Below are 19,794 nucleotides of genomic sequence, written 5' to 3'. Positions count from 1 at the left end.
AGTTCCTTTAACTCGGAAGTGATTCCGGTGTGCTCACAAACTCATTTCGAAGAAAAGGATTCCTTGTCTGCTGAAACCAATGTAAGCTACAAAGACCACTGCACCACATTTTAGACACTGGACTTGACAGAAGGATAGCTCCAGCATCAAAAAAATGGTGGAGCTATCCTTCAGTGTGGTCTCACCTGTTGAAAGAAAATGCCACCTAATCTGATACCTGGGATATGCATGACATCAACAGTGACTGCTGTCCTCTGGCCAAATGACACCAGTAACTCTCAACTTCTCCTGTCTATTGTTTTGGACATATTCTCAATTTTGAGGATTTTAAATTTGCACAAAATACATTAGTTACAATTATTAAAAAGCACTATACAGTATGTCAGAATTATGCACATGATTAAAATAGTCAAGGAAATCATGAATAATGCACACCTGGACTTAAAGCAAGGTTACTGGGTTAAACTTTAGCACTGCTCTATCTTCCCTACCATATTATTAACCATACCCTGTCAATATAGTGTATTCAAAGTATATAAGGTTAAGAACCATAAAAATGGAGACTGACAGTGAAAGTTAAATAATAAAATATACTGTACAATACTGTATGTAAAAATACAGAATAAAATAGGGATAACAAATATATCATACAAAATCACCTACCCAGACTCAGCCACCTCACTATATTCAGGCATCAAGGTAACTAACTAAACATATCACATCAATATAGGAGAGAGCCAAAATGACAAAGTTGATTTTTATTATAAATAATATTTACAACTACACATCATCTTCACAGTATGTAGAATTTACTAACATTATCAGAAGAATTAATGAAAATCTAAATAATAATATATACTAACCGGGACCATAGCCTCTGCCCATTCACCATGTCCTCTCTGAAGAATTTTAATACGTTCTAAGTCTGCACAAATTTGCACAAGGTCACCAACACTGAATTGTTGGCTGGTACTACTTTCGTTGCTCATCACAACACCTCCACCAACCTTTGTAAGAACAGCTGGGTTAAAAGTCCATCTGGAAAGAAAAAGTTCACTTGAAGTATGCCAGAGACATGAAAACAAATGTATATCAGTGACAGAGAAAGGCACATTAACCATTTGACTTTCTTGGGTGGGGGGAGATTCATCACTAAATTTCATCTTTGGCAAGTCATCCTCAGACCACTTGCGGACATGGAAATAATTTTCTTTTACAACTGGCTGTAAATTAGTTTTTTCAGTATGCTGCTGGTTACAATGTTATTTTGAACCTGGATATTTGAAATTCATTGCGGTGCTTAAAACTGGAAAACAAGTGAAAATGATCAGTTGAAGTTGGCTAAGAACTTTTTATGAACAATGTCCTTTTCAGTCACTACGATCTCAAGGATTGCCAGAAATCATAAAAATCTCAAAGGGTTAAGGAGTAATCAACTTTTATTCATATCATAATCATTTTCCAAAACTCAGTACTGCACTAATAATCATAAGGATGGCATCAAAAAATGATAATGAAGATGAAAAGGCCAGGATAGTAAATTTTTATCTTAATTCTTGTTCTCCCAAAAGAATAAAAGATCGTTTACCAAAAAACATTCCTTCATCCTTACAAGTCCAGAATTGTAGCCAGTATCTCTTCTTACAAGAATCTGGAATTGTAAAAATTCTTTCTATAAGAATCTACATGTATCTGAAATTAGTGACCCTTCACACTTGAGTTTCCGTGTGATTCCTCAAAGGTTTACTCTAAGGTGAAGACAAACAGAACTACATTCAAGTTATCTTCTGACTGGGTAACTGACATGAAGGAAATGATTCCTTACACCACTTTTCCTTGTAGCTACCAGACTTGTTTTTGACATGGCACCTCATTCCCAAAGAGTATATTACTACCAATGCCTTCTCAAGTTTTCAACTCTGCAGTGTTTGCACTGTTTCATATGAAGGGTTTAATAACCTTCTTAACCTCAATTTGGACACTGAACTCACTGGGCTTCCAATATTGGATACAGTCCTCTGGTATCTTCAAGATGAGCTATAGTTTCTCCTCAAACTCTCACAGATCGTAGAGAATATAAAAAGTTGGTGCAATATGCTAGTATTTCATCCTACTTCAAGGCAAGAGTTCTAACCTTCCTGAACCAACTACTGTGCCCTTTGCATTCCTGTTTCTGGTACAATGACACTGCTTATATGACTTTCTCATATGCCTTTAAAATTATGCACTGGTATCTCCACTTATTCAAGGGTCAGATGCTTCTACAATCCTGATGCTGACTCGCCCTTTTCATAGCAAGTATGAGAAGTGCCCAGGACATTCATGAGATTTCATTTTATGCACGTAATACTCAGATCATTAGAGTGGTTCTAATTTCCCGTACTAACTGTGTGGGAAATTATACCCTCTTTGGGAGAGGTTTCCAGCTTAGTGGTTTTCCTTGTCATCTTCTTCCGTCAGAGCATTCTCTACACAGTAATTCTCAAGATTTATTAGCCTCTCTTTGGAGAGATCTGCCTCATGCTGCTTTAAGCCACTTCCAGAAATACCCTTGGGAGATAAAGTCTTTCAACTCTCTATTTCCCCTTATGGGTCTTAGGTACATGTGATATTGACTGTAAGTTTTGAATCCATACCTTAAACAGCTACTTTACATTCCCGAGTTTCTGCCTCACAAGCACAACTACTCATTAAATGTTTTGATGTTCATATCAACTCCAAAGAACTTGCATTCAGATCAATACACATTACTATTATTATCATGCAGTCGTTTATTAAGACCTCAAAGTCCCATGTCTCAGTTAGCAAGACTGGGACCATCAGCAACTCGATCCTTCCCTCCTAAATAATGATTTGAGCTAATTATATGTAATGTGCTTCCTGTAAAACAAATGTAGTTTGTAAAAACAAAATTTACCTTTTCATATGTAGCCATTCTTCTCACTGCTCGTAATTCAGCAATAAAAGAACGTGCTTGATTTTTGCCTGGGACTTGGGTGTCTGAGCTGTACCCACAAGATGATGTCTGTGTTCTTTGAAAATTTGGGCTAATTTTAAGCAATGGGTTTACATGAAAAAAGTAATTTCAATTTAAAAAACTACATATTCCAGATCACAGCAGAGGTCAAGGTTACATCAAACATCAACGTTTATAATGCAGATCAATTCTATACTTCTTGACGAACTAAATTAGCGAATATTGATCAAAATAAAGATTAATATCACTGGCATGTCCCATGATAACTGAGAATTTCTGCCACTGATCTGGTGAAACTAATACAATGGTGTATTAAAACATGCATTACCTGTTACCGGATGGATAAGCCACAACGATGTCATGGTCTTCGTCAATCCCAACAACAGTTCCAGTTGTGCCCAGGCATTCAAACATGCCGTCAGTCCAGCCCCCATGGCCGTGCTGCAATGACTGAACAATTTCCAGCTCCAAGTCCACATTCACCTACAAGTTCAAAATATCTCAAATGTAACAAGTTAGCCTCCTGTTTATGCGTGTCAATGTTTAGAAAACAAAACGAAACTTGGAAATGAATTGGTACTTTATCATTCTTCCTCCTGAAAAAAAATTTTTGAAAATAGTCTTTTTATTTGCTAACTTCGAATCTAGACATGAGTAAGTCTTCTTTCTTTAATGCAGCAACTGCAATACAGCACCTACCTCCAGAAAAAGCTAATAATTCCATTATATATATCTGAATTCATCAACATTCAAAATAATTAACAATATTACAGCAGCATGTTTCAAAATGATATGAATACCACCTTCCAGATAAAACATACTGTAATTATTCAATATACAGTACCTTTACTTCCAGACATTTAAAATAAAAAGTTAGCTCCATATAATAATATATCACTTCAATTTCACTTTCTAAAACATCTCTTGAACAGTAGTCAGTAGTATATAATTCAAACATTTTCGGGCAAAGAATGTATTAAGAATAATCTGACGTCATATATAGCACTGCAAATAAACTAAACCCACAGTAAAAAAAAAAATGTAAGACGTGTGTTTTCAACATATGAAACTTCACAGGTTCTAACACAGGACTAATGAATTCATACATAGTAATACCAATATAGTACAGTATATCCTTTGCCTGATGTCACCAAATTTACCTGAAATTCTTCTACAGATGGTAGAGTATACTAAAGAACTGAGCTGTGATACTAATTTCAATTTTTAACATAAAATACCCATGCTTTGATGAAGAGAAGTAGTAAACTTACTGAAGCCCTTGTCAATAAAATATCAGCTGGCCGTGGCTGAAACTTTCCACTGCTTGTTATAATACAAGTTTTCATTCCCAAAATGTCTTCTTCCTCATTTTTCTTTTATTAAGTAATTTTTCATTCTTCTCTGAGTAATTTTAACTCCCATTTTTTATGCATACCTAGTGTCAGTCTAATTCAGTAATATCAAATGCATAATAGTGGTGACTTGCAGCTACAAATCCGAGAGGTCTAACTACTTGGTTCATATACATGAAAATGAATGACATTAAAGGATCTCTCATTCTGAAAGGCCTTCGAAATAATCCAGAACAATGACTGAAACCTGATAACTCTGTTTATGCTGATAATATTTTCACCATTTCCATAATAAGTAGTTGCCAAATTTCTGATTCACAAAACACTGGCTAGTACATAGTTCAACTAAAGTAACTCAACTCTAACACAAAGTCCATATAAAAAATGTGCTTCAATTACAATTTTGAAATTTGAAAAAATCACTATTTCTCGGAGAGTTTTATACCGCATACAACTACCAACACATTAAATTTTTATCAATCATCTGTATACAAATTCACACTTAGAGGCTGAAGCTTTCACAATTTACAGTCTTAAATCATGTTCCTAATAAACTATAATCTGTAAACAAAACTAAAACAGAACTTAACAACTAATTAATAGTTTTCTAGTACAGTAGGAAAGACTGCCAGACCAACTGTCTGCCCCTAACTGAACAAATGTTAAAGAAACACGATGCCCAATCCTAATTAACATATCAGGCATTTGCTATTCTTCTTTGTGACTGTTTCCACAATAAATGAATCTGGTCAAGTAAGAGGCTTAGTACCTGATTGGCCTAGCACTGAACTTATCATGCTAATTACAGTCAAAAATCCTCATGTACAGTATTTCATTCAGCTAAATAAAATTGTGTCAAAAGTCTAAAATACTGAAAAAAAAGTTTTAACATACACTAACTTATAATATAGTTTTAAAGTTCCACAAATACCAGCCTCTCCTCTTGTTTATGCTTGATTTCAGGAAAAGCAGTTACAAAGCATTTTTGAGTCACTTCACAGGGGAGTACTGTACTTCTCTGTTGCTCGAATTATCCCCCTCACCTACTCATTCATATACTGTATTCAACGACAGTGGGCTGAACTGAACCCACTGTTCATCAAAAATATATTTCAAAATCTCTCCACAAAATGTACAAACCTCTTCTTTTACTAATGTTCAACTACTACTTAGATCAGATGTAATGTAGTAGCTCTCCAGCTTTCTCTGTCCAATGGAAAATTCATAAATGTTGGCAATAAGTTTCTGAAGCATTGACAATCTATCTCCCACAGCGGTCCAAATCACCCTGCAAGTACTCACTTGTTTCTGATACAAGCTATAAGTTCCACTTGTAGTAAACATTTTCTCAACTGTTCACCTGAAGCTAGCAGTGTTTACAATTAACTTCAAAAAGATCTATGTTACTGTACCTGCAACATAAAAGTTGTCTGTGTCTCCTAGGAAATGTTCGTCTAAACTTGGCTGTAAAGTGAACAGGCTATTCAGCTGTGTGTGTGTGTTTTGAGCTAACAATGTCACTACAATAGTTAACTACATTAAGCATCAATGTGCCTTAAATCAAAAGCACGGGTGAATGGTATTCTATAATTTAAAGGCCGTGAAAACTGATTTGCATGCAAACTCTTAATGTAATTACTGGTACTTACAAAGTCACCAAATCTGTCAGAACTTCAACGATAAACACAAAACCTTTACCATAAAAAATTTTAAGTCTCATTCAGGAGAAAGCTACTGATCAGAGTATGATTATGTGCTCTCAAGATCACTTCTCACTGCCTAGGGACAAAAGATTCCTCCACATGGCAAATGTGGAGACTAAGGCCAGAGACTGACTTTTACTGTACGATGTCTACAGGTATTTCTTCATCCTCCCAAACAAAATCCAAATGAGGAGGGAACATAAACAAGGATACTATAAATTTACACATGTGCTGTTCTAGCTGTCAATTACCAGTCAACTGTAAGCTGAATGATACTCACTCTTGACAGAAGCACCAGAATACATCTTCTTCCAGCTGAACATTCAGCCAGTAGGGAAAATATTATTACCATGCTCGGTTCAGCACCAAAAGTAGACAATTAATAGCTAGTTACCAAGTTTTCCACTTGTTCTTTTACACAAAGTGAATTCTGGGCTAGATTTTTCCATTCCTCAGTCATGGTGGAGGGAGATTTCTAGAGTCATCTGATGAATCATAAATGAGAGGTGACAATGGGAGCAAGGCAAAGCCTACATAATTCTGACAGTCAAGTACATAGAGATTGCAAGGAATGCATAAAGAGTAAAAGACGAAAAACAACAGCTGCAGCCAAAATGATTTTTCATAACCTCAAAATAGATACTGAAAACAGTTGCTTAGCAATTTGAGCAGCTTAAAAATTAAGCCTACAAATTTCCCGTTAGCTTATGGTTATCAGACTGTTCTTCTCTTAGGGCTGATAGTGGAGTTTTTTCCACCTGATATTTTCACAATGCATATTCGCTTGTTTCCGACAGATTTTTGGAAACCTACTGGTGAAGCTCAACAGCAAAAGAGTAATCTTCATACAGTATGAAGAGCATCTTCGTCACCTGGTCCCCAGTCCTTACTCTTCAATCCTCCTCAAGTCATTCATGAGGCTCCAAGAAGTGTGGGACTTCCCACGTTAACCTACATAAGGCGAACTCACAGCACTTGTCAAGCAACCAATTCCTCTTGCCTATGAATATTGAACTGTGGCAACATTTTCTGGCAACAACTAACCAGCATGTACTAGGGACATACATAAAATATTGTATAAAACTACTATTCAACATGAGCATATACCAGGTGGAACAAGCCATAACACAGCACAAACTAGTAAAAATACCATGTTGTCTGTTGTACATTAACAACATCATTATCATTATAATTATTTTTATGATCACACAGTACGATCACACAAGGCAGTTAAAAATTTCATCCATGTGGAGAAGGACATGACAGCAAGTTAAAGGGATTAACAATAAGTTATGGGGGGTATTATTTCTATTTTGCCGTCTACAGGAAGTCACGCCCAACCCTACCTTTACTGGTTCTAGTGAATGCCTAGACATATATAAATGGTCTGTGGTAGGAACCCTTGACCAATACCCATACACTCTACTCTGTGGAGGGTCACCACCAAGGATCTCAAGATCAAGCCATCAGCCAGAATGCTGAGAATAACAACTTCCAAACATTATGGTGGAATGAGTAACAGTGAAGACCATAAACAAATAGAAAAAATAGAAATAGTACTCTCTGCACTAGACCGTTGCTGCCTGCATCTTCTTAGGGCCGTACAAATACAATGAAGACCAAAAACAAACAAAAACAATAAAAACTGCACTAGACCACTGCTGCCTACACCTCCTTGAGGTCCTGCAAATCTTGAATAAGAAGTCCAACAAAAATACAGTGAACCGAATTATATTTCTCCTAACAACAATGAGAATATATAGAGCATACAAAATCACTCATGAGGAATACACCAGCCATAACCCCCCATCCCGGTCTACCCCATTATCCCATCCAAGTAGGTTTCAACATGCATGGAATTGGCACAGTAAAAAAGCATCTGGTAACATGTCTAACCAACCACAATTCAGTACTCCTGTCCTTCTGCAAAAGGTAGGACAGAAATATTGTAAGGTTGGGCCATACTACTAGTCTCTTACTTACACTTAGCTCTCTGCATCCTCCTTTGGAACTTTCCACATAAATCCAAGGAAGGTTCCTGTACTATACTTCTTTTTATATTTTTGTACACAAGCATTTAAACACTTACAATTAACCGAATTCAAGAAGTTACAAGACTCATATACACTGTCAAAGATGATCACAAGTACTCACTTATTTCCTATAAGCACCTGGTTACAAGGAAAGTCTAGATTTAAGAGGGGGAGCTGAACTTTTCCGCAAACATCTTATAAATAGAGCACCTAAAGGAAGAAATGGAATTGTAATGATTGTAATCAGCACTTAAACCATCCCCTGGGCCTGGCACAGTACAAGTATAGCAACACTAAAACCAAAATATATACTACACAGACTTTATCGAAAAATGAGTGCATGAGCAGATAACAGGAATTGTTTCTCACAGCTGACACCATTTCATCTGCATCCAAGGTGGCAGAGAAAGCTAATAACAACTGTGACAGTGAGTGCAATAGGTGTCTTGTAATGAGGATTGCTCATTAAGTAAGAAGAACCAGTACTGAAGATTCAATTCCCATTTAATATAACATTCTGGGCAGTAAAGTTTGGCATAAATGAAATAAAAGGTTTGTAGACTGTAGGGAAACATTTCTGTGAATGTAGTAATAACTAGTAAGCATTCTAAAGGAATATGATTCATTTTACTTAACAGACTTTCATATTTTAACCTGTTAAGGCTGAGAACACTTCTTCCTCTATTACAAAAAAAATCATATTTTCAAACAGCATCATTCCATATACAAATTTGGCATTGAAATTTATCTGTCATCTTCTCACATACTCCAACCATAAAATATAAGGTTAATAAAAACTAGCTAACACTGTACATTGAAAACTGCAGACTATAATCATAGACATAATACTACTTCTTTCAGCACAGCCCCATTAATTGTATATATGCCTATCATGGTCCTATGTTCCCAAGTTCACCAGTTTTTTGTTTGCCACACAGAAAAAGAATAAGATAGTCACAACAAGTGCACCCCCTGAAACTTCACGTCAGTAATAACTTCAGACTTCTGCATCCAGAGGGAAAGAGCAAGGTGACACTTCCTTCTGTTTCTGTTTAACAGATTAAAGAATGGTGACCCTGGACACATCAGGGCCATTATACAGGCTTAAATGGAAACAATTCTGCTTCAACACTGCATCTTCTAGCACGGCTTTTACATAGTACCTGTCTATGCATTAATTTGCTTAATACAGTAGTCATCTCTGGTATGCGTATCTGAATGGATGGATAGTACAGTAACAATAATAGTAGTAATATCACAGATGTTAAATACTACTAAAACTAACAATGCTAATATTAACAAGAATAACAAAGTATAACAATAATGAAAGAATAACTGGTAAATTACTGCGTGTATTAATAGCAAGTACTTATAGTGGAAGGAATGAAAGTACCTGTACTTGGAAAATGTAATGAGAAACAATTCTAAGTCGCACAGAATAATGGTGGGAATGCACATGGGTTTTTAATATTTGTCACTTACTCAGAACACCATTTGAAGTTCAGTGTGTGCTTTATACAACCACCCAACAACTTTTAATGGCGTATAAAACTAGGTGTTATAACTTTTAATGGCGTATAAAACTAGGTGTTATCTATGATGAAGACAGTGTTCTGTGGTCTGTAAGTTACATTTTTTGTGTTGTCCTTGATTCTTGGCCTCTTTTATCATTTATAAAGGAAAATTCATGGCTGGGCTACAGAGCACTAGAAAAATCAAACTTTCTCTCTAGTAGAGAGAGAGAGAGAGAGAGAGAGAGAGAGAGAGAGAGAGAGAGAGAGAGAGAGAGAGAGAGAGAGAGAGAGAGAGAGACTCTTCTCCCTTCAGTAAAACCCATTATCTACTCAACACTGTGAACCTCATGTTTTCTTTGAACAGGCACTATAATATTTTACTGCTTAAAGTACCTTTCAACTAATTATTTTTACACTTTGCTCAAGTGTTTCACCTTAGTTTTATTTTTTTTACCTTTAATATTTGAATCCTGGTAAACTAAAGATAACTACTTGTGGCCTGGTTCCCGCCAGTTGTCAGTCAGAGTATTTACCACCTTTTGTTTATGTTATCGTCCGTGTTTGTCTTCTGTTCATGTTTATGCGATTTGTTTACGTTTATGATGTTTACCATCCTTTGTTTATGTTTTTGCATTCATCCCCAAGGAGCTGGTCATAAACATGTCGCCCATTTTACATGTAAACTGGTAGTTCCTGAACCAGAGGGGCACGGTAGCAGTCATCTGCTTTGCTGAAACTTCAAGTAAAAATAGAGTACCAAAATCATACCCAATACTTATTTTAGTAAAGCTTCATCTCAAACACTAGTTTTCCCTTATCTGAATCTTTCTCTGGGTCACCTTTCGTTTCCAGAAAAATAACAAACGAAAGCACAAAAACAAAAATTTGTCTGGGATCCGATGAAATGCAGACATTTGAGGTCTTACCGTACCTTCTAAAAATAACTTACCAATGGCTAATTTCAACAAGAAAACATTAATACAAGTGGTCACAAGCGATGTTAATGGAACACCAGAGTTACAAAGGCATGTGATGGCTGCTGCTGCATAACAGGCAGGAAAGCAGGCAGGTATAGGGGCAGGCAGATATGGAGGTGGTAATATCATGCTCATTTATATGCTTTCAAGGGTAAACAATGGATCACAAAAATTCACACTGCTCTATGGAAGGATCCGTACTCTAAAAATACCAAAACCAAGCCAAGGTCTAAAATTGATAGCAACATAAATGCATTATGACACTCATACATATGTTCATAAGAGCAATAGTTTCATCAACATAACAATAACATGATTGGTACACAACCATTTTAGTAACAAACACTTGTATCAGTTTGATGTGTTTACTGAAGAAGGGTTTAAGAAACAAAATTTAAATTCAACGATAGCTCTGTATCTGTCACAAGTAAATTTGAACATCGACCTTACTATTCAACGTTCAATACCCCAACTGAGCTATATGCACTCAGAGGCAAGAGCATAAAAGGCATAAAACTGATAAACAGTAACAAATAAGGAAATGTATTTATGTACCTTAAAAGTCCTTAAATGCAACTTAGATTGTTGTTCACTTAGTCCACTTCTATGACACGAAAGAACCGAGACCTAACTTCCGCCTAAGAGTGACCATAAGGCTGACATTCAAGCCTGCCAACTTTTGTGCGCTCTTTTTACTTAAGACTTTGTCTGTTAACAATGAAAAACCATAAAGATGTGGGTTTATAAATAAATATCTGCTTAACAAAAACATTTGTCACTACTCTCAACAAGTCCTATCTAATGCTGTGTTCCAAAATACAGTACAGTACCTAGTTAGTGATGATTAACTTCATGTGTGCAGTCTACCTATGGGAAGGGCATTCCTTACATACTGTACTAAATTTTGATTAATGTAATGCATTAATTGGTTAAACACTTTTCTTATACAGTAAACTATTTAATCAAAGTACAAACCATGGCCTTATATGTGCCATGTAACTATTGAAATAGTAGGTAAAGGAACCTTACAAAAAAAAAAGCACCTTTGTGAACATTAAAATCTTGGATGGGGTAATGGCACCCACAACCCACTTCCCACAAAAGGTAGCTGATAATGTAGACCCCCCTGTATTCAAAAAACTTTCTACGACATCAGACTTCAACCTGCTAAAACTGACATACTGCAGGATCACAGTGACTTGAAACAGCTTGACCTCCATATTCTATCCTGCAACCTGGACAAACAAGACCTGGGGAACACTGAAATTATTCTCAAGATCCTGTACTATGCAGAACAAAAGAACATCATGCTACTTGCCAAGTCTGTTTAATCCACCTTCAATTTTAGGCAGGAGTGACAGGCCCTTCCCCTGGAATAGTCCCTTCACTTCTTTGGAATGGTACCTTATCCAGGATATCCAAAGTGTCATCCTCAGGGGCCATCTTTCAACTAGCATTTACTTCACAAAAGTTCTGTCAAACTAACTTTTTCCAAAAGTTGATAAAATGTTTAATAGGTAAAAAGTATACGTAGTGGACTCACATACAAGGAATGGCCTTATAGAAGTTCAGCTTTGCACGGATGAAATTTGAATGATGAATTATGCAAAATCCTTTGAAACTATAAAAAATTACATAGGATGAAAGCATGTTTGGTTAAGACATAGAAACTTTACAAATTATTTTGAAAATGTCTCCAAACTGCTTTTAAAACTCAAATTTTTAATAAATGTAAGAAAATTTTTCAAAATGAGTACATGGTTTTTAAAATGCTTGCAGTTTTTATATATTTGAATCTGGTTTTTAAACATACATGCACAGGGCATATTTGTATACACTAATGATGGTTAATCACTTGTAGTCAAAATACAGTACAGTAATTTTCATACAAGTTTCAATTATAAAGATGAAGGCTTTACACTCAATGTCAAGGAACACTTCCCCTGACCTCTCTTTGAACAAGCAAATGCATCTCAACTAACTGTAAGAAAAAATTCAAACCAAACAAACCATACAATGTTGTCAAACAACGTCAAACATGATACAATTCTACTGTTGACATTAATGACCACAGCAAAACTTCGCCCTAATCCATTTCTTTTTCTTACGGACAAACTCAAATTATGTTGCTATGGCTGTCTCTCATCTCTACAAGAATAAAAATTAGTTATGTAACCACTGGGTCCACAAAGCATAATCAAATCCAGTCCTCTCTACCTCTCATATCAGTACAATTTAACTTAAACAGAACCATCTCTTACTCATCAGATATGTACATGAACTTTTTCCTCTCTTACACAAATATTAATCAGTCAGTATGTGAAAAGGAAATTGATTGCAAATTAACGATGCCAAATTAAAACTTACAAGTTATCAAAGATATTTGTGATCTTCCCATTATCTTAAAAATCCTCAGTATTCAAAAGGGATTACATAACATTACAGTAACAGAAAACAAGTACTGTATCACTGTCCAACAATGAGTCTTTGTATTAACAGTGTCCAAAGAAGATGTCAAAATATAAACCACAAAAAGTCTTCTACAATCATTTTGAGAGACTTATCATGAGCTATGTTCCTATATTTACTAGTTGGTTACAACTCTTTGTTTACAATGAATTTACTGACATAAACTCTCCAATCTGCACTTGTTTCTGCCTCGGCCAACACTTTTAATGTCAAAAGATAATAATCTTGTACAGCATACAAAACAATTTCCATTCAGGCAATCTTAATTTACCTTGATTTAATTAATGAAGTTCAACCTTTTGTGCACAAGCCATGTCCAGTCATCAAATATAATGTCATGATAAAAGCTAGAAAAATGTTTTTACTTAATTTTTTTTATATGATCAGCATTACCTTTCAATCTTATGAGTTTGATTATGCTCTTGGTATCATTAAGGAAGCATGCAAGTGAACTGAATAAAAAAAAAAAAGGTACCTTGTAATATCTCTTGAGTACAAGGGGCAATTCTGTTTCATAAAATAATCAAAATAAATTAAAATTTTTCTTTTAGGGACAGCAATGCAAATTTTTGCTAAAAGACTTGAATTTTGAAAGTGAATGCAAACTTTACAAATACACTTAAGGGTAATTTTCAGAATGGAGTTACAAGGAATGTTGCAATCTGGAACAAACAAAGAATGATGCTGACAATGCTGTAAAAGACCTAATTAATCAAGAAAGCAGTATATAATATATAACGGAACAACTGCACATACTTCTAGTGCATATGTGATTAAGGTCTGAATGACAAATACTCTCAAGGTAAAGATCTGTTTACAGATGCACAAACTCAGTGATGTGGTACAATACTCTTAACTATCTGTAATCATCAACATAACAACCCAGCACAGGATATCAAAAAACCGATCTCAAGATTATTCCCTCTGCAACATAAAAAGTATAGATACCTATTCATAGATGCAACACGACCTTGTGACTTTTTCCTAGTCTCCCGTTAAGTGGTAAGACGCAAAAAATTATAAGGTTTTGCTGTAGTATGCATTCAAGATGCATTCATTAATGCAAACACTTCTAAAAAGGGAACAAGACAACAGCAGCCATGGAACAATTCTTACACTTACTTGGTCTCCAATGGCCAACCCGTGGGGTCCCGAGCGGCCGGGATTTTGCTCACCGAGAAGAGGAAGATGATCTCTGTACACTGTGCCACCCTTTGCATCATTCACCACCTTTAGGTCAGCCTGAATAAAAAGATACACAGAATTTACACAGTCCCCATTCCCTAGCAGAATACATTAAGCAGTTGCTACTCGGTCTATCATTCTCTTTCCCTTACTTTCTATCCATTCCATTGGCATTCTTCCTGTATGGCTGATAGTTTCAACCAAGGCCAGCTGAATTATTCATCACTCATCTAAAAAAACATCATTAAGGCCACACCTATGAGTCAAAAAGTTTACCTTACTACAGTATTCTGGTTAAGCTACTCTATAATGTCAAGAATAGTACTAATACATAAAAATATGTTTTGTTTCTGGAACACCAAATACATTTTGATCAGTGACAACACAATTACCAAATGAATTACTTAAGAATAAAAAGTGCATGGCAAAATTACTGAATTATTAATACTGTATTTACATGGTTCACAAAACACCAGAAGCGTGACTAAATTGATTTGCAAAACAATGTGGTAAAAGCATTAATAGCAGATCTCATTATGATGTAGTTAAAATAGTTTTTCTTCTGCTCACACAATATGTGCTACAAGGTTCATACATTTACAGATGTGTAGTGATGGATATTCATTCTCTGAAGAAAGACAATCACCCATAAAAACCCTCAACAGAAAAATGTATGAATAACCTTACATATGCTTACTGTTTCTATTCCAGCTGCATACAAACTTCTATTTTACCTCAAACTCGTGCTCAAAACTAATGTATTATCACAGTCCATAAATACCTGGTAATCACTAAACATGTGATGTCATGAAAGTTTCAACAATAATAAACAAATCTTTTCTTTGTTATTTAGTGTATTTTCATTAAAATTTTGGTCCTATCCACTTGAATTTTTCATCCACTAAGCATAACTAATGAGAAGTGGTTAAAAGTAACACATCTCATTTTTCTAAAAAGTATCCAGTCACGGTTAAAATTCTAATAGTTTTTTTATTACCTGTACTGGATCTGCAGCATGCGAAAGAGATACATAAATACCCCCAACTCCCTTTGCTTTTCAAGGGCAACTCATTTAACTAATCAATGGTATATTTAAAACAATATCTGAACATAAAACGATTAAGATAAAACTGAGGTATAGCAACCTAAACATCCACCACCTGAGAAAGTGGCCGTGGTAACGACTGTAGCATCCACCTGAGAGATCATGGGTCACCTACTGAATAATAATGGTGGGGATGGGAGGGAGACAAGAAAAATAAAAATGAGGACCAGGGAAAATATTCATAATTTCCCACATTATAAGTATACATGATGTTGAAAGTAGACCTAATCTAAGGCACTACTTACATTGCAAATATTCATGGGAGTTTTGTTAACTAGTCCCCTTCCAGCTGTTTTTGTACTAGCTTTCATCCCCTTACAACTTCTTTAACACATTTTTCCATTTGCTAATTTTGTTCTTTTCTTCTGTACCAGCTTTTCTTTTCTTTGCTTTGTCTTTTCACAGACTTGGCTTACCTATTTTAAATATATGCATTGCAGTAAAATTTTTAATACTAATATCTAAAGTCTAATGATATTTATTACAGAAGAGTCTAGTCTAAAAATAATTCCATTTATACAAAGAGCACCAGTAAACAGCATACTAAAACCCACTCAACAGAGAACAAACATCTCATACCTATGAATATATAATTTACCAAACAAAAGCAACAGGCTTATAAAATGAAAAGTAGCAAACAAAAATTTACAGTGAAGGCAAGTAAGGTTTTAAATTACTTCAAACTATTACTTTATAGTTGGCAAGATGGTTTTCTTGTGCCAATCAAATCCTGACCAACACATATAAATTTATTATCAGGAGGGGGTTACCCAATGTATGTGTTCACTCAGATCCAATCAAATCATTTCATTAACTTTCAAAAGATCTTGTTAACATATACACAGTCTGGGGCAAAAACATTACCTTCTGCAAACTCGACTGGCAAAGGTAATAATCAAGACAAATCCGCTGACCACGAGAGAAAAAGACTCTGAAATTATGGAAAGAAAAGAAGTCATTACCAATACACCAAAATCAGTCTTGTCTTACCATGCCTTCAAATCCCACTCTGTAGAGATTTTTAGCACCATTATCCCAAATGACATAAGCAGCAGATCTTGGTGAGGCTGCAGACCAATCCTGGATTTCAGATACTTTACCACGTCTTCCGTTTCCTCCGTCTTGGTCTTCCCATTGCCAGTCCACTCCTCTTACGACTCTTGCCCCAGGAAAAATTCCTCGGATCCCTATCTTTTTACTTTTACGGCGAGGTTCCAGCAACACTCTAAAAATGAGAGTTTAATGTAATAACAATACAGAGAGCATATAGGAAGCCACAACAGTCTCAATAACACATCTGGTAAAAAGAGATGTACTAAGCTTCATGAATAGTTAATATAAGTAACCAAACAAAAAAATGTACAAAAACTTCAAGCAGATGCGTACAGTAAAATACTAAATATGCTTATTTCTATAAACCAGAGTAGCAAGATGTATTATAACAGAACCATAGAGAAACTAATAAAGTATGCATGGAAAGATAAAGCTGAAATTCCCAAAATACTTTGGGTTCTACAGGGTGTAAATCATGCTTTACATCATGTTTAAACAGCTAGTCATTGCTGAGGCCATAATACTTCAATATTAGCCTCTGAATTTAGCATTTTTTAAGCATCACCAAGTGATGGGTAAGTTTTCAGTACTAAATGTGTTCCTCCCTTATTTTCCCTTAGGGAGGTACCAACTGTGTGCTTTGTATAGCACATAGTAAGCAGTACTGAAGGTTCTTAGCTGTTTACCAACAAGTGAGTTTTGATGTATTTTTAAACATTATACATTCCCTCTGGTCTCCTCCTAAAAAACTGTCTGGACTTATCTGTATCTTGCTCCAATTTTCTCATCACCGAAGAATAAATCTTTTGGACCAACCATAAACCTTCTAAAATAACTTAGTGATGTAAAGGTAAACTATACTTCATTTGCAGTGATGAGACTAAGCAGGCATATATACTCAAAACAAGAACAGAGAATGTGTACAGAATATGCAAAACTACTCATTGTATGTGTGGGCAAATTACCCTACCAAAACAAACACAGTAGATCCAACATCAACCTGTGTGGCCAGTGTCTCAGAAGGGCTTCTATTTTTCCTCTTGAGGTCATTCAATACATTAATGGTTGGCTGGTCCTTCGACCAATCTACAAGGCACTTGCAGCCGAGACATTATTATGGAGCATATCAAAACTTAAAATAAAACATGGCCTACATAAAACCTGATAAACTAGTAAACGTTATTCTCTCACCTTTCACAGCCTATTGTAGTGATTCGATAAAAACGATGACGGGGATTGTGCTTGTCACTGTGGTAACAAACCGAACACAAATCATAGTTGCTACACTCTGCACACTTCCATCTAATTCCAAATATGGGCTGCTGTCTACAAGTGTCACACATAGTACCTTCATGTTTAACACCTGAAAATCCCAACACCCACATTAATTCCAAACATACAATAAAAAACTGAAGTGAGTCCAACATAAATATATATATTAATATCATTATACAACATTTACCTTCTAATAACAAAAAAATAATAAGAAATATAAATTACAGTAACATGAATGTCAAATATCCAAACATCATCTTACCAGTTGGTGCCGAATCTAAGACGCGTAGATCATATGCACCAGCGCAACGATAATTTGCAGCGGTTCCATTGTCCCAGACTACTACTACTTCTTCGGGAGATTCAAAATTTCGAACTGTACCAACATGACCCTCGCCGCCATCCTGTTGAATTGGCAAATGTGATAATCACATCCCCTCCAGACCACTTAAAAAATATAAGTATGCATTACTTTACTACACAACAGTAAAATTAAAACAATAAGGAAAAACCACAACTACTGTTAAAAGTAGCTTTGGTAACAGAGCAACAATAACAATAAGAAATAAATAAACTTCATGATCCAGTACCAAGAAAATAATTTTAAATTGGAAAGCACAACAGAGCTGAAATTGTACACGACTGGTATTGTAAATATAAAGGCAAATAACTGCTGTACTTAGGGGTTGTTTTTCTGCCACTTTTCCCATATGTAAAACACATAATGGAACAATTTTCAACATGTGAACAATAAACCTTCCATTCCTTCCTATTTCCAGCCAATAACCTTCCTTAATCCTCCCACCTTGCAAGGAGTTGCACTTCAATACTTATCAATGCAGGTTAAATAATCATTTTCACTGAAAAGGAATCATCAGGGAATGTTAGACAGTGATAGCAATAAGTGTAAATAAACATTAGCACATGCTTGTTAATACTTGAAAAATCCACTCCTAAACTTCTCTATTATTAGTTATCTGGAATTTTAATTGATTTTCACACTTCACGTGTGCAGTTTATATAAAAGATACATTTTGCACAGTTTGTTCATGGTAACAATGAAGATACTGTCACAATCAGATAGCAACACAGTTTGTTATGACTGATATGTTGCCAAAACCAGTGTTCTCCTGTAACAAGCTGGTTTGGCAAGGACACTATAAGTTACAACGGACACTATGGGTTACGATGTACACTGAGAGATTAAAACAATGCTTTCCAATAATTCTCTCAGCCACATTCAATGGCAAGTTCAATACACTAAAGAAATAGCTCACACATTATTTTATATTATCTTGGATTGATAAAGGAAATAGGCGAACAACAAATGTGCCATCCTAACCAATGGTACATAACCTGGTAACATATTTATACATTGTACAGTACTGTGTAACTGTTTATATCTACAACACAACGATACTGTATATCTCAGTGAGTTTCCCTGTAGGGTCTAAGACAATGTTCTTCTATGCAAAAACCTTTGCATATGACAGTGATAATAAAGGAGATATGGATTAGTTGGTGTTTTAAATCTATTCTTGCTTTGTTTACATTGCAAATACCATGTTCAATAATACATCTTTATCTCACCTGTAACAACTGCCTTCGCATCCCAACCATTTAGTGCAATTCAATTCATCATTGCACAGTTTTAAATAATTTGTTATAGAATAATAGGACATTTTTAAAAATTAATATGTATTATTATGTGATTGTAATAACAGTTCCACTCCAGTTTAGATACACACTCAGGCCCTGTTATTTAGTGATGCGTGAACAGTCATTCCTATTTTTTCAAGCCTGACACTAAGAACTAAAAATAAGTAACTTTTTAGACTTCAACACCACTGTTCATTCTAAAACTGGTGAAATATGGTTTTCCTGATGAATATGATATTTCATTTGTTGTAAATGTTTGTTACTAAAGAAAAGTCCACATATCTAATGACAATAGGGAACATCAGTGAAAATCTATAGGTAGGACCCAGTATCCTATGTTAGGTTAAGTTAAGACAATTACATTATTGTAGCCTAGGCTATAAAACTAATTTCACTCATTTTCATTCCTTACGCCTGCCCAAAAAAGACGTTAAAGGGGTTGTCGTGGGTTATTCAAGATTTTTCAATGGAAATGAACACTATATCAAATTT

The 19,794-nt window shown here is 35.3% G+C and overlaps 1 protein-coding gene across 3 annotated transcripts in view; it reads right to left on the bottom strand.

The window, feature by feature from the left end:
• mib1 (mind bomb 1) overlaps window positions 1–19,794 on the bottom strand; it is a 915,263-nt gene that overhangs the window by 894,548 nt on the left and 921 nt on the right. For 2 of the 3 annotated variants that reach the window (XM_067107608.1, XM_067107607.1), the window contains exons 2-7: window positions 17,906–18,047; window positions 17,560–17,731; window positions 16,306–16,540; window positions 14,142–14,267; window positions 3,306–3,460; window positions 864–1,038 (exon numbers count right to left, since the gene is read on the bottom strand). In XM_067107608.1, coding sequence (XP_066963709.1) covers window positions 864–1,038; window positions 3,306–3,460; window positions 14,142–14,267; window positions 16,306–16,540; window positions 17,560–17,731; window positions 17,906–18,047 — 1,005 coding nt within the window. The remainder of the gene's footprint in view (window positions 1–863; window positions 1,039–3,305; window positions 3,461–14,141; window positions 14,268–16,305; window positions 16,541–17,559; window positions 17,732–17,905; window positions 18,048–19,794) is intronic. The other variant, XM_067107609.1, reaches the window with a different exon arrangement.

The sequence above is a fragment of the Macrobrachium rosenbergii genome, chromosome 8 (genome assembly GCF_040412425.1).
Source record: "Macrobrachium rosenbergii isolate ZJJX-2024 chromosome 8, ASM4041242v1, whole genome shotgun sequence".
Lineage (NCBI taxonomy): Eukaryota > Metazoa > Arthropoda > Malacostraca > Decapoda > Palaemonidae > Macrobrachium > Macrobrachium rosenbergii.
This window is presented reverse-complemented; position numbering and strand designations above follow the sequence as displayed.